The 15,791-nt window shown below is 34.7% G+C and overlaps 1 protein-coding gene across 1 annotated transcript; it reads right to left on the bottom strand.

Annotated features, from left to right (window-relative positions):
* Positions 1-8,451: 8,451 nt before the first annotated feature.
* On the bottom strand, positions 8,452-12,705 carry LOC143573707 (uncharacterized). The gene is made up of 4 exons (XM_077058513.1): positions 11,635-12,705; positions 10,355-10,774; positions 10,156-10,247; positions 8,452-9,458 (listed from the first exon to the last, which is right to left on the bottom strand). The coding sequence occupies exons 1-4, from the start codon at positions 12,550-12,552 to the stop codon at positions 8,603-8,605; spliced, it is 2,286 nt and encodes a 761-aa protein (XP_076914628.1). The 5' UTR covers positions 12,553-12,705; the 3' UTR covers positions 8,452-8,602.
* Positions 12,706-15,791: the final 3,086 nt, after the last annotated feature.

Genomic DNA, 15,791 nt, shown 5'->3' with positions numbered 1-15,791 from the left:
ACATCGTTTTTTTTGTTACATGTAATATATGTTGTAACATTTAATACAAAACATCGAAACATCAAAAAAAATGTTTTGCTATTTTTTTACTAATTTTTATATATGTTTTCAAGAGAGAGAAAAAATTATATTTATATTTATATTTTTTATTCACTTTAATTGTGGACTACAAGATTTAAACATTAATTAAAAACATGTGGTTGAGAATGAGTTTCTAGAGTTTTCACAACTTAAGTGGGTTTTCATTTTATACATAGCCTATATATATATAACTATGTTTTATCAAAAATAGCTATCTTTAATGATATGTAAATATACTTTAAATATGTGATAATTAATAAAATGTTAAGAGGTTCTTAAGACTTTGTAAAAAAACATATTTATTTTATATTAACCAAATTCATTGGAATATATATATATATATATATATATATATATATATATATATATATATATATAAGTAGTATTTGGGCCCCCGCATTGTGGGCGTAAACAATGCTAAGTAGCACCAATGTCACACTATCGCCATGACTACTAACACCGGAAAAGCTCGTATAAAAAAGAAATAGTAAAGGAAAAAAGTAAAACCAAATGAAAGGCAAAACGTAAAACATATAAAACAATAACTAAGTTGACCGGCTAGGACCAGACATTGCAACGAAGCTGTTAAATGGAGAAAGGAATTAGGCATGAAAACGTCTAACCACCATGCACATTGCGTCATGTCAACTCGCAAAATTTAGATTGAACCTGTAAACGAAAAATTTGTAAAAGATGAAAAGTATAGGAAACCATAGTTGAAAGTCAAAGGGTGTTAAAGGTTAAATTGTGAAAGATGTAAAATTATAAGGATTAAAAGTAAAAAATATAAGTAAAAAAAATGAATGCATAAAGATGGTATAAAGTTTGTTCCACAATGTACAACCATTGATGCCTTAGGAAGTTCATAATTGTAATATATATAATTGCTGTGATATCTTAAAGAACAATCCAAAATAACAAAACTATGTATATAATTGTTTATGGTTAATAATGAAAATTCTACCAAGTTTATTATATGAATTTTATAACCATTTGTATATTAAAACAAGGGTTTAAAGTATGTTAGATGATAGATAGGTTCAAATTATTTATTGTATGCATGTTAAAACTAAAAGAAGCTTGATTGCTGGTTAATATGAATAATAAAGTTTATAAAATATCAATTTGATTATCAATTTTATAATTCCCCAATTAATTATGAACAATGTTATAAAAGTAGGTTTACAAAGCCGAGTACTCCCCGAGTACTTGCTACAAGGTATGTCGCCGAGGTGAGTTTCTTTAATTCCGCCTAATTTCTATGAATCGATCAAAGGTGGTCAACCTTAGCCAGAATCGCATCTAGTCTGTGAACTTAAACCAATTTTGACATAAAAAAAATAAAAAATAATTCGTATTTCTATAATATTAAAGAATAATATCTTTATTTTATTAATGATTAGCAATTTTTAGAATAATTTATTATTTAAAAATGTATTTTTCTAATTCATATTGATATTCACCTATTTTGTTATAAATATTAGTAAACTTATGATATTTAACGTGTATATATTATCCAAAAATTATTTTTTTTTATATTTATCATGTCTGAGTACTCTCCGAGTACTCCCTGAGTACTCTGAGTACACCAAACTCCTCAGTCAATCGCCTAGGGTCTGCCTAGCGATTTTTGCAACCTTGCCTATGAATTTAGGAGAAGAAGAAGCTGAAGAACAAGATGGAATTTGGATAATCTAACAACAAATATGATAATTCTTCTTTCTAATTGAGAAGAGATCTTCCAAGCCTTCTAATCAACTTCAAAATGCTTGATTACAAGTGCAAAGTGTGTGTGTGTGTGTGTGTGTTTAAGTGGAATTCCCGTCTAAGGAATGAAACAAGTTCCTCTATTTATAGGCTGAGCTAGTAGCTTGACACGGCCCCGTGATTCACTAACACGACCCCGTGATTTGAGATTTGCATGCGCATTTAATGCTTGTCAGGAAGTACATTCAAGGACTTAGCATAGAGGCGTGGAAAAAGAAGCACAGCCCCGTGATTTGAGGTGTCAGGACCACATTTTTGTCTTAATTGTGACAACTAGACATGGGGGTGTGGAAAGGGAAACACGACCCCGTGCTTTGAGGTGTCGGGACCACATTTTTTTTGTCTTATTCAAGGAAGGTGACCACGGGGGGCATGGAAAGGGAAGCACGGTCCCGTGTCTGAGTGTCAGGAAGTTTGAAATTTGACAGTTTCAGTCCCTAGACTTGTTAAATACCCAAAATAGCGAATATACTCGAATAAACTTGATTATAACACATGATTGAGTTGGTTTACCATGAATAAACATAATACCGCGTAATATAACATAACATTCATCGATTTATTGGTTGAATATACTCGAATAAACTTGATTATAACACATGATTTGTTAATACAGATGAAGATATTTTTGATGAAACGGGTTTTTGATGACTAAAAAGAAGTGAGAGAAACTAAGATAATATAAAGACTATAATTCCTTTTTATTATTTTAATGATAAAGTTATTTAGTTTGTTTTTTTATTTATTAAAATAATTTTAATTAAATATATAGATAAAATGATCAATTTGCCATTACGTGTAAGACGCATAACACATCTTAGCTAGAAAAAGTAACTTGGCTATGCCCAATGAACAAATTTTGTAGCATTTAGAAACGTAGATTGCCACCAAAAATGGACATAAGAGGAGCTGACGTAGAAAGTGACATGACGAAATCATCGTATTGCTCCAGTCACCACACACTCCTGCTGAATGTTGGCAGTGAGCGAGTCTTGAACAAACACTTTCAGCCACAAGCTCTGGCTCGCTTTATTACTTAATCAATTATGTCTTTTAATATTTTTTAATATTACAGTGAGCGGAACTACAAAGATTGTCCTTTATATTTATATCAAATTTCAGTGATTGTTCTTTGTCTTTTTAATCTTGACAGAATTATAAGGCTGTCCTTTATATTTGTACCAAATTTCAATGATTGTTTTTGTCTTCAAAATTGACATGACTAATACTTTACATTTCTAAATGTTACACCGTTTTTCTTTTGGCCCTAACCCAATTATATTGTCTTGTTAAGACATGTTATTTGTTTTGCACATGAGAGCAAATTGGTCATTTTATCTATATATTTAGTTAGAAAGAGAGAGTGCACTTTTAATCTTTTATTTATTTATTTATATTCTTTTAGTTTTAAATGTAAAAAATAATTTTTAACTAAATGAATAAAAAGAATAATTTGCCCTCATGCCTTGTTGAACGGTGCAACATTAAAAACGTAAAGTACAAATAAGGTTAATTTTAAATATTAAGAATAAGCGCCGGAATTTGGTGGATTAACGCAATAAGATTTGAGCCGGCCCTTACGCAAATGTTGTCATTTCGAATCCCAAGTCTAGAGTTTTTTCCATTCAAATAGTCAACTGTTAATGATTTTTCTAAAAAGGAACAAACCAAACCATGAAGTCCGTCCAATTGGAACAACTAGGCTCCACATTTACATGTTTTTGGTTTACTCAAATTCACCTATTCATTCGAACCCTAAAATACTTTGGGCTATTACCCATGAAAAAACTCTAATTTAACATATTATTATTGTTGATTCATCACTTCTGATTATCAAATCTCGGCGGGTTTTGAAATGGGTAAGTTAAATTCTTCTTCATTTGCACCATCTGATTGATTTTATACGAATTTGCATCCATTAGTTGGCTTTTAAGTATCTCTATATTATTTAGTTTGTTATTTCCTTTAATGGGTTGTTTTTTGATTTTGATTTTGATTTCTTGATCAGTTTATCTAGTGTTCGAATCGGACTCGAAATTCAATTCGGTTCGAGTTCAGTAATCGAATTTCGATCCTGGCTTCAAATTTTGAATCGAATTTAAACCCACCTTCAAATTTTCAAAATTCGAATAATTCAAGCGTTCGAAATTCAATTTGTTGAACACCGTTTGGTATTTGAACCCTAAAAAACTTTGGGAGCGAGTTCGGTAATCGAATTTAAACCCATTTTCAAAATTCGAGTAATTCAAGCATTCGAAATTCATGTGTTGAACACCGTGTGGCATTCGTTTCGTTAATTTGCTTATTGGTTTGCAAAATCATGTGCTTGTGCTTCACTTGTATGACTATCCTTGAACCTTACATGTCTTACTCAAAGCAGTTAATGCGGAAAAATATCGGATATCTGAGATATCGGTTATCGCAGTGAGATATCGGTGAGATATTGGTAATTTTAATATCATGTAAAATTCATATATATAGCAATTGAACACTAATAATTCAGTATAGTCTCCTACCATTAACAGATTAACCTTTTGCAACTTGTAAAACATTACAATCATAGCATGTAAGAATTGATTAAGACTTAAAAAACTAACATTAAACACTAAAAGTTAATAATTAAGACTTAAAACACTTATATCGGGAATATCAGTGATATATCGGTCAAATATCAGTTAATATCGCTGATATTATCGGTACCGATATTCTAACCGATATTTGATTGATATTTCACCAAGGGACCGATAACCGATATATCACTGGTATATCGGTGATATATCGGCGATATCGACTGCATAGCTTACTAATATGTGCATCTAATAGTCCATGTTGTTCTCTAAAGGGCCAGATACATTTATTTACGTTTGTAATTGATGACACCCAATTTTGTACATAGTAGTTTAGGCAGAGGGTTAAGGGCGTGACGAAATTGTGCCATGCCACTCGTAATGGATGTTTAGAGAAAAAGAAAAAAAATTTTGAATCTGTTGTCATTGGTGGACCTTCGTTATCTGAAATGGATGCGTTAATGTCTTCATTTGCAGCATCTGATTTTGATCCAAGTCTTATGCTGTCAAGCTTTCTCTTGTTGATCCAACAGGTATTTCATAATTATAAAAAATAGAACATCATTCTTTCCTTTCAATGTTCATTTATTAATTTGCAAAATCATGTCTATAAAAGTATGCTACTATATCTATGTGCTTCACTTCATGTTTGTACTGATTATTCGTTTCAACTTAATTCTCAAAAATTTTCCAGTAAATACTGTTTAACCGACGTGCAGGTTATTCACATAGTTATTTACATGCCTCACACCTATGCCTTACATAATACATATCCTGGCCAATCTCTCTTCACTTCTTGACCTCTCTGGATTTTGATTTACCCTCGGTGTGTCGTTTGTTCTTTAATATGTGCATCTAAAGCTTGTTATCTTAGGAAAAGGCGTGGCGAAATTGTGTCTGTTACTGGTAATGAATGTTTAGAGAAAGAAGATAAAATCCCTCTTGAATTTCAACAGATTGTTCTTTTTCATTGTTTCATTTGAAAAAAAAAAGAAATATTCAGTTTTAGGTGTTGTTTTACTCTTTCAAGTATTAAATGCTAATATATCACTCTTTTTTTATTTGTTTAAATTATTAGTCCTGCAATTTCCGGAGACACCGGACCAAAAAGTTAATGAAACAGGCCGAACAACGTATTGTTTGGGCCTTTTGGACCATGAAATGTTGTGATTTGGTCCAAATGGGATTAGGGTTAGCATAGGTTTAGTTAAAACTAAGAGTAATTAGTGAATTTCTGAACCTACTCTCTTTTTCGCCTTTCGTCTCTGATCATGTGTCTGCATCCAATTGTCGAATTACTCGTCAAAATTGTAGAAGTTTCATGGTTTGTATTTCTCAATCTGTTTACTTGTTAAATTTAGGATTTCTGTTAATTTGTATCTTTGTTTCAAGTTTATGGGATTTAATACGTGATTTGTTTGATTTTGTATCAGTTTCTGTATAATGTATGTGCTAGAATTTAATTAGATTTATTTCTCTGTTAATTGAATGATCACAATGCACAGCATTTCGTAAATGGAAACGATTGGAAAATTTCTGTATTTATGATCTTTTTGGATCTTTTTTTGGCATTCGGTTCTCGTATCTGAAATTAAGCTTAATCAGAGATAGATTATGAATAAATTTTAATGCGCTTTTGAATATGCATTTTGGGCTATGGATTTGATCGTTTCTGTGCGTTTGAAGATAGTCTCTGTATATTATATATAGGCATGTGTTCTAAATATTCAGTTATTCATTTATATCTAATTTCCAAATACAAAGAGCATTTCTATATACAATAGTTGAGATCTAATTTTGTTATGTACCATTTTTGGTTCATTTTAGTAGACGTCTATTATGCCTTATTTGGTCTTAAGCGTTAAAATTTTATCTGTTGAAATTTTAGGATTTTCTGATTTTCATAATCTTTATAACTTTTGTTAAAGGTTACTTCTAAGTTTGACATCTTATCGGTCACTTTTTCTGTTAAAACTTGTTTATGCAGTTTTAACGTTAAAACTTGTTTATCTGTTGAAGTAACCTTTTGTTAAAGGTTACTTCTGAGTTGCACTGTTATTCATTTGCTTGCAATCCTATTTATTTTCTCTGATTTTGTTTATGCAGTTTTAACATGATATTTGGCTTGCGCACTTTAGCTTCTCATATATTCTTTTTCTTTCCCCACTAAAGTTTATTAATTTTGAATGGTTAATTGTGTTATAGTATACTTAGAATTTTATTTAAATAGCTATAGTTATATATGTATTTAAAGGGAGACCAGAGAGCTGGAAAGGAATATCCAAAGGCTGGAACATGAAAATGCGTTGCTCATGGCAGAACGCATGCGTTTGCAGGTTTGACTTTGACCATCCCTGGTGAAACTGTTCCTTTATGTTCCTGACTTCTTTCTGGTTTTATTTTCAGAGACTTAGAAATGCAAATGGCTTGAACGCTTTAAACGGTGCACCGATACCGCTCGATGAAGCCATGGCGCAAGTGGATCAGTTGCAATCCGGTAAGCTCTTTAATATTAATTCTTACTAATAAACATTTTTGTGTTTTCATCAAACAAACAAAAAAACAATCATTATTCATGTGTGTTTATGCTTATTTCTTCGTTTTGTTTGCGAGATTACATAGGTTCAAACCAGGACATCAATGAAAATGAATCAAACTCTGAGCCAGAGCAGCCAGCAGAAGCAGACCAGGCCGAGAGCTCAGCAAGTTCAGGTGCAACAACTAGCCAGAACCCGAAGAACTGAATCATCCTGCTGCATCATTAGTGATTAGTGATGGAATAATAATAATAATAATAATAATAATAATAATAATAATAATAATATGTTTTCTTTAAAGATCTATGTATGGTACTTTTTGCATTGATCATCATCTACAAACTATGCAGGATTTCAGTGGTTTTTGTTTTACCATCTCCAACTCTCATATCCTATCATATATGCTATGTTCTAACTTTTATTACACCTTTTCCATTCATAATATGCCAAACTTTTGAGCATTTTGTAGTTCTTGTTGTAACTTCTTTTGGTTTAATTTTACCTTAGTTTTGTTTTCATCTACCTTTGATGTCCTATCATACTTTTCAACATTTTTTGTTATTTAAATATTACTAATATTATAATATTTGTATACTATTACTCTATTTTTTTTTACAATTTGTTATTTATTTATGTTCTTTTCTGGAGCCGGGGGTGTACCGAATGTTTGCCTATATTCTACTTTCCCAGACCTTACTAATAGCTTTGCTATTAGTTGGAGTTTTCACTGGTATGGTTGTTCGACTAAAAAAAGCATCAGAAAGTGGTTCTGCTTGTTTTCAAACCATATGTTGAATAATTTACTATTTTAATATTTATTATAAGACTCAACGAATGTTGGTCTAGTCGGGCTTGTTCCGGGTCAGCAAGTTAATGGGTTTTGTGTCAAAGACGGGTTAGAAATTGGATACGGGTCAGCTGCAGTTTGGTTAATCTGTCATGGTAATTATGTGCTTTTAGCTAGGGTCAAGAGTCAAAAGTAGTTGGTCTTGTTCATGGTAATTATGTGTTTTTCTAACCTCTAGAAATGGGCTACTGCGCGTTTATGCTACGGTGTTGGTTTACTAATTCGCAGGTCTTGTGGTTAAAAAAGTGTCGTGTTTTGTTTTGCTGTACTACTTCATGTTCAATCAAAGAAAGAGTCGATCAAGAATTTTGATCAATCCAGCGTATTAAGGCCTGAATCGTCTGATCACCAACAAGGAGGCGGCTTGGGCTTGCGCGTCTGAAGCAAATATTAGAAAGGCGCTGCTAGCATTAGAGCATCCACAATAGCTTATCTATCTCTGTTTCTATAAGTTATCTAAAATTCATCTTTACCTCTAAATGGTGTTAACATTTTACAAGATTCTTTACACAAATCGGCGAAAGATAACTTAAAAATAAGCCAAAAGGAAACATTTCTCCAACATTTATCTCTAGGTTTTCAACATCAAAACAAAAGAAAAACAACATATTCAGCACACAAAGGCAAATCCATTTCAATGTCTGTCTGTCTGTCTGTGTTTCTTCATATTCAATATTTTTCTATACCTCCCCAAAACAAGCAAGCTGCTGAGTAATAATTATATACAAATAAAATAAAAAACCATCCAACATCTTCAACAGTATACAACCCCCCAAATGAATCATATCCTTTTTGATATTGATTTAAGGTTTACCAAGTGCAGCTGCAGCAGATTCTACGTGCATAAGCAGATAATCATAAATCTTCTTCCTTATCCTGTCAATCGTCTCGGGGGATATATGACACTTGTCATCTTCTTCTTCATCATCGTCGTCACCACCATCACCTTCTTTCCTACTTCCAATCGCATCCAACCAATCGTTTACACTCTTGAGCTGACTCAGCATGCCCGCAATCTGCCAGTTATCAGACAAAGAACTGGACGTGTCCACGTCAGCGTCCAAGAATCGTTCAACAAACCCGAGAAACCAGTCCTGAGACTCCATTTTCAGCTTCTGTCCTAACTCAACCGCCTCATCAAAACCGCCTCCTCGTTCCCATTCGGGTGGAGGTTGGACCACCTTTGACTTTTGTTGAACTGCGGTCTGTCTTCTTGGAGTTGATGGGTTGACCATAACCTTTGACTGCCTAGGTTTGACTTGGGTTTTGGGTGAAGTGGTGTTGGCGGACCCCTCGAGTACAAGAACCAGTCGGTTTGTTTTAGGGTTTGAATCATTGGTTATTAGTGGGGAGATCAAAGGGGTTAACTTGGCTTGTTTGCTGTAAACCGAGAATGATGATAAGTTGGTAGCCATGGCTGCATGGACCCAAGAACTTGCTTGCTTACGCCTTTCGGAAGAAACTTTTAAATGTTCTTCTGATGGGTTTTCTTCATGATCTGTTGATGATGATAATGATGACGAACCCGTTATAGTAGTTTTGGACAGTGATTCAGAAATGAGAAGTGCGTTGTTTAAGTTGGCATGTAATGCCAAGAATTGCTCCACTGAAGGCTGCGGGTTGTCTTCTTTTGCAGACGAACGCAACTCGGAATACATGCTGCCACACAATAGTAGCAAAGATGAGATCAAACAGAGGTGGAAAATAGGAACGGGCCAAAACAGATTCGGGTCAATAACTTTTTACTAATAATTCTCAAGTGGCAAATATGATTACTAAAATATTCTAGCATTACACTTTGTTAATATATTTTTTTCAATGTTAAAAAAGATGAATTAGCATTACACTTTAACCGTTTCTTGTGTTTTAAATTTCTTTAAAATTGAAAAAAAAAATAATGATTTATGATGTTCTGTTCTTGGCAAAAAACTGTCTTCTGCATAGAACCCTCCCCTCCCTTACACACACATATGCATGTTATACAACAATAACATTAAAAAGGTGTGGCAGAGAGGCCCAAGGCACTCAAGAAAACAAATCAGGGGCAAAAAGGCGTGCCTCATGTAATTATGTGTCAAAAATCAAAATTAGGTTTGCAGGGGGGTTGTATGTAAAGAACAACTAAAGCGATAAAACATTATGAGAGGGTTTACTTGATAAATAGGTGATATGTAAATCAGACACTGACACAAGATAGACACAACTTCTGGTTGTAAAGAAAAGTTATTTGGTTTGCGTGATGTGTACGCCTCCGCTTTTGGGACCAAAACGCCTTGCGCTTTTTGAACTAAGCGCACAACCCACAAATTGTAAATGGAAACAAATGCTAAAAATGTAAAATAATAATAATAAATACCTTATACATTGAAGTAAGGTTTCTGCAGCTGAGGCCTCTTGCATGGCCTCAATAGCAGCAGTTTGTGCAGAATCTCTATACTTTAGAACTTCCTAAATAAAACAATACACGAGATATATTAATGAATCTCTATACACGAGATATATTGGCATGAATAAAAAACAATATATAAAAAATACATAACGAGTATTAAATGTACCTTTCCAAGTTTAGCAAGAGAAGAGGGAAGTGAAGACCAAGAAGCATTTGTCGCATCGGTCAACCGTCTGTTACTAAGGGAAACTTTGACCAGGTTTCCAGGTAGACCATTTGCAGGTGCCTCTGCTGTCGAATTTCTTCCGGAAGATAGCTTTTGCTTATTATTATTAATGGAAATGTCAACCACATCTCCTCTCTTTGTCGCATCGGTCAACCGTCTGTTACTAAGGGAAACTTTGACCAGGTTTCCAGGTAGACCATTTGCAGGTGCCTCTGCTGTCGACTTTCTTCCGGAAGATAGCTTTTGCTTATTATTATTAATGGAAATGTCAACCACATCTCCTCTCTTTGCAGGTGTCTTTACCTCTTTAGAAGATGGAGACGGTGATGGCATCCGTTCGCTTGTAGATTTTCTTGGAACCTGTGCCCAACATAGATATATAATTCAAGGGTATTTTAGACAATTTCCTTATAAACATGAATAATATGAGCAACAAAAAATGTCTTGTCAAAATGCTCACCTGATATTTTTTTTAATGTTAATAAAAACACAAAGAGTATGCACTAGATATTCAAAAGAACACACAACACTTATTACAAAGTGACGTTGAAATAAAATGAGATTTATTTTCATTTCATATCTAATTTTGTCACTGGAATTTAAAATCTTATGTAAATCAAGAAATCTGTAACATGCCAACAAACTTGAATGATTTTTATAACGGTTTAAACGATAGTTATAATTGTTTTTAAATATTGAATGGTTCTCTTAATATAGTTACATAACATCATGTCACAAATATTATAAAAAGACAAAAAAGAAGATAAACTCAAAGCAAAGTAATAAATCAAGCTCCTCATAATAAAATAAAAAGATTTTAAGCACAGGCAATTCATAAGTACATAAAATACTATTTAACACAGCTTGACGAATCTCAATATTTGCAAAATGATTCTCACATAGACTTGATTTCAAGTTTGAGAGCTGAGACCCTAAATTTGTTGGGAATTTAGAGAAAAAAAAAAGTAATAACTACTTATAATGTATTTAGAGACACGAGACCATGGTGACAGTTACTTAACCGACAGTACAATAAAAACAAACGGTACACATGGGCTTTCATATTCAGCATTAAACACTAAAAACAACTGCTGTGAAGTACAACTAAAACATGGAACAACTTTAATCATCTAATGTTCTTAATCTTTCTCAATGACAATAGGACAAAGCAAACATGATTGAATAAAACGAATCAAAATAAATGATTAACGTAAACTTACAGAAGTAGATCGCGCTTCAGGCTTTGAATCAGTCTTGGTGTTAGCGAGTTTCAATTTAGGAGTCTTAACATCCGTACTACCCTCCCAGCTCTTCCTCAAACCTTTAGGCCCCAACTCAATACCCGAAACAAAATTCTTAATCGAGCTTCCGATCCCGGACTTCTTTAAACTTGGACTTGCGCTCCCTTTCAATTTCCCAATATCTTTATCCAACTCTTTAATCTTAGCCTGATTTTTAACCCCGCTCGAAAACTTCTCAAAAGAAGTAGGCATAGAGTAACAACTAGTAGGAGATGATGGAATCGACCTCGAACCTGACGGTTTGACTTTCGCCAAAGACTGCCTCAAATCACTCGAATTCAATATCAGTTTCGACAGCTGCGACTTCGATCTCGCCAACGTTGACGTGGCTTTCTTAACCTCGTTCGAGTTCGATCTCGCCGTACTCGAACAATTACCATCTTTTTTACTAGACACTTTGATACTACCAACTGGCTTAGAATTAGTGGAACTACCACTATTATTATTATTATTAAGAAACCCTAAAGAGCTTTTAGTGGCAACAATATCTTCAGGGGTACCAACACATTGATGTCTACCCGGAACCGGTTTGACCCCGTGTAATATCGGAACAGGGGTGGCGGATTCGAGCCGTTCAACATGAATATACTGACCCAACTGGATCATATCACTCAAAATCAAATCAACATTCTCATCAGGCAAAGAAACATAAGTGGCATGAGATGAATCAGATACCTTGAGATAAAACCCTTGGTTTTGAAACAGCTCACCACCAGCTAATGCAGGTACAATACTCACCACTTGTAACAAAGATGATCTGTGTTCTCCAGCCACTTTCACATCTGTGTTCATATGTTGAAGCAGTTTCAACAGAACCCCAGGTGTCAAAGTAGCCATTTTTTTTTGACAAATTCGATTCGATTCAATTCGACTGTATATGAATCATATCTACAAAACCCAGATCAAGAATCTTGAATTTAGGTCAATCTACAAAACCCAGATCAAGAATCTTGAATTTGGGTCAATCAACAAAACCCAGATAAAAAATCTTGAATTTAGGCAAAACCCAGATCAAGAATCTTGAATTTAGGCAAAACCCAGATGAAAGATCTTGAAATTAGATATGCCAACAAAACCCAGGTGAGTGAAAGTGACAAGGAAGGGTTGAAGAAAGCAAAAAGGTCAAAGCTTTTTGGGGAAATAAGAATAATTTGTAAGTAAATATGACAAGAGCTGAAAGAAAGGAAGGAGTTAATAATTTAGAGAATATAATGTTGAAGAAGATGAAGATTATTATTATTATTATTATTAGTTAGAAGTAATAATTGAACAACAGCTCAAAAGTTGTGGGTTGAGACGCACGTTTCCTGCTCCACAAATCTCAGAAAATGTAGGGTTTTCAGAGACCCCTTCTTCATTTAACAAATTATTATTTTTATTAATTTAAAAAAAATAAAATAATGAGTTGATTATAAGTTACTATAAGGTTTCTTGATGATTTGGAGACCTATAAATTAATTAATTAAATTAGTAACGAAGAGGAAGAGTGAGTAATTTTTGCTCATCTTGTTTTAGGTTAGTTAATCTTTAAGTTTAATAATAAAATCTTCTAGAATATCTATATCAAACCTTTTAGCTTTTTAACTAATTTGGTCTAGGACTCACACTTTTTATATTTCTTAGTCTAACATTTATTTATGAAAATAATATTAGCATTTATATTGCAGTTATGTATTATTCATTTCCATATTATTTTGATTATAATTTCCTAACTTAGATAAAAGTTAGTTAGAAAAGTGTATATGTACTCTTTGAATGTGAATAGAAGAATCATCAATTCCAATAACTTACATGGTATCATACGTCTAAAGTTCCTGTAACCCTAATAGCCGACTTCGGTCTTCATATTCTCCATCCAGACTTCGGTCACTCCCCATCAATCATCATCAAAATGACAAAGCCTAATGAAACAGAACCTTCAACCAAAGCCGCTCCGCTTCATCCCGTTTATACCGTTACAAACATTCAACTTAAGGTACGGGAATTGGATGGCAGGAAAGTTTCCTACTCCTCTTGGGTGAAACTTTTTCAACTTCATGCTCGTGGATACGAGGTTCTATCTCATATCGATGGCACCCCACCACCCAACAAGGATGACCCGAACTTTCTCTCTTGGCAAAAGATAGATTCCATTGTTCTACAATGGATCTACGGCACACTCTCTGAAGACCTTCTTGAACGAGTCCTTGAATCTGAATCCACGGCCTATGAGGCGTGGAACCACGTCAAGAAAATATTTCGCAATAACAAAGGTCCTCGTGTTGCTGCCCTTGAAACTCAATTTGTGAACTTGAAACTTCGTGATATGCCGTCTCTTGAAGCATATTGCCAACGCCTTAAAGAGATTAGCACTCAACTTGTCGATTTAGACGCTCCGATGAACGAAAAACGTCTTGTACTTCAAGTCGTTCGAGGCTTACCAAGCGAGTACGATGTTACCGGTGCTCTTATCAATAACACACTTTCCTCTTGGGAGGATGCTTGCAACATGCTTCAATCCGATCGTGATCGTCAAGCGGCCCAGGAATCATCTCCCTCACTTGTGGCAGCCGCTGTTCATGATGACCCACCAAACCGTCGACCAAACATCCAACACTCATCTCGTGGAACCCCGCGAGGCAACAACAAAAGACAAGGTCCACCCAATCGCTCTGGCCCACCCCGCTCAAATAATTGGAACAACCACAAATCAACTCATCACCAACACCGTCCTAATATCCCTCATTGGCAGATGCAACCACAACCCACTCGGCCAAACTACTGGAATCAACCACCACCCCCACCTAGCCCATATCCAACCCAATCCAGTTGGGCCACTCCACCATGGGCCGCTCCATCAAACTTTACCCAGCCTCAATCTGGATTGGTACCCAAACAACATCCCACTACAAACCATCCTGGCCCATCTGCACAAGCCCACTTGACTGATTATGATGCGTTGGTTCCAACAGATTTGAGCAGCGCGCTTGCAGCCATGAACATGGATAATCAAGACGGTCAATGGCACATGGATACCGGTGCCACATCCCACATCACCGGTGATCAAGGTAAAATCACTTCCCCTTTGTTAACAAGTTCAATAAATTCTATACTTGTTGGAAACGGCCAGCGAATCCCAATTCTTGGATCGGGAAACAGTACCTTACCCACTTCCACAAAACCTTTACACCTAAAAAATGTCCTTTTGACCCCTCATATTATTAAGAATCCTATATCGGTTCGTCAATTTAATATTAATAATTGGACATCTATTGAGTTTGACCCTTTTGGATTTTCTGTGAAGGACTTCACGGATGGGAAGATTCTCATGAGACATGATAGTGACAGCCATCTCTACCCGGTCACTAACAACACTGCTTCCGCCTTCCATTTCTCCCATGATCAAGACTTTTGGCATAACCGTCTCGGTCATCCAGAATTATCCATTTTCAATTCGCTTATTTCAAATAATTTTATTTCATGTAATAAACGCCAAAAAGACCTTGTTTGTCAATCTTGTCAACTCGCTAAGAGTAAACGGTTACCTTTTTATATTTCGTTGTCACAAACTTTATTACCATTTGACATAATTCATTGTGATTTGTGGACCTCGCCCGTATCGAGTAACTCGGGTTATAAATACATGGTTTTGGTTGATGATAAAACACAATATACATGGATTTTTCCATTAAAGTTCAAATCTGAAACGTTTGAAAAGTTTGCAAAGTTTCATAAATATATCCTCACCCAATTTCAAGTTCATATTAAATCATTCCAATGTGATTTAGGGGGTGAATTTGACAATCAACATTTTAAAAACTTTGCATCCTCTAAAGGACTACAATTCCGTTTTTCATGCCCACAAGCCTCCCAACAAAATGGAAAATCCGAACGCATGATTCGCTGCACAAACGAAATCATGCTCACCCTACTTACCCACGCCTCCTTACCCCTATCATATTGGGTAGAGGCTCTCCATGTCGCGACCTATCTTCACAACATATTGCCTACCAAACTCCTTAATCACAACTCTCCTATGGCCGCCCTTTACCACCGTCATCCAACATACAACCATCTCCGTGTGTTCGGGTGTGCAT

The sequence above is a fragment of the Bidens hawaiensis genome, unplaced genomic scaffold (genome assembly GCF_021521415.1).
Source record: "Bidens hawaiensis isolate Kalapana, Puna unplaced genomic scaffold, B.hawaiensis_p1.1 tig00026615_1, whole genome shotgun sequence".
Classification (NCBI taxonomy): Eukaryota; Viridiplantae; Streptophyta; class Magnoliopsida; order Asterales; family Asteraceae; genus Bidens; species Bidens hawaiensis.
This window is presented reverse-complemented; position numbering and strand designations above follow the sequence as displayed.

What these genes read in the sequence shown, in the direction of transcription:
- LOC143573707 (XM_077058513.1), bottom strand. Translation starts at nt 12,552, where the DNA reads ATGGCTACTTTGACACCTGGGGTTCTGTTGAAACTGCTTCAACATATG. An exon ending in CTGAAGCGCGATCTACTTCT is followed by an intron (nt 10,775 to 11,634) that starts GTAAGTTTACGT and finishes TGTTGGGCACAG; the next exon opens with GTTCCAAGAAAATCTACAAG. An exon ending in CTCTTGCTAAACTTGGAAAG is followed by an intron (nt 10,248 to 10,354) that starts GTACATTTAATA and finishes TGTTTTATTTAG; the next exon opens with GAAGTTCTAAAGTATAGAGA.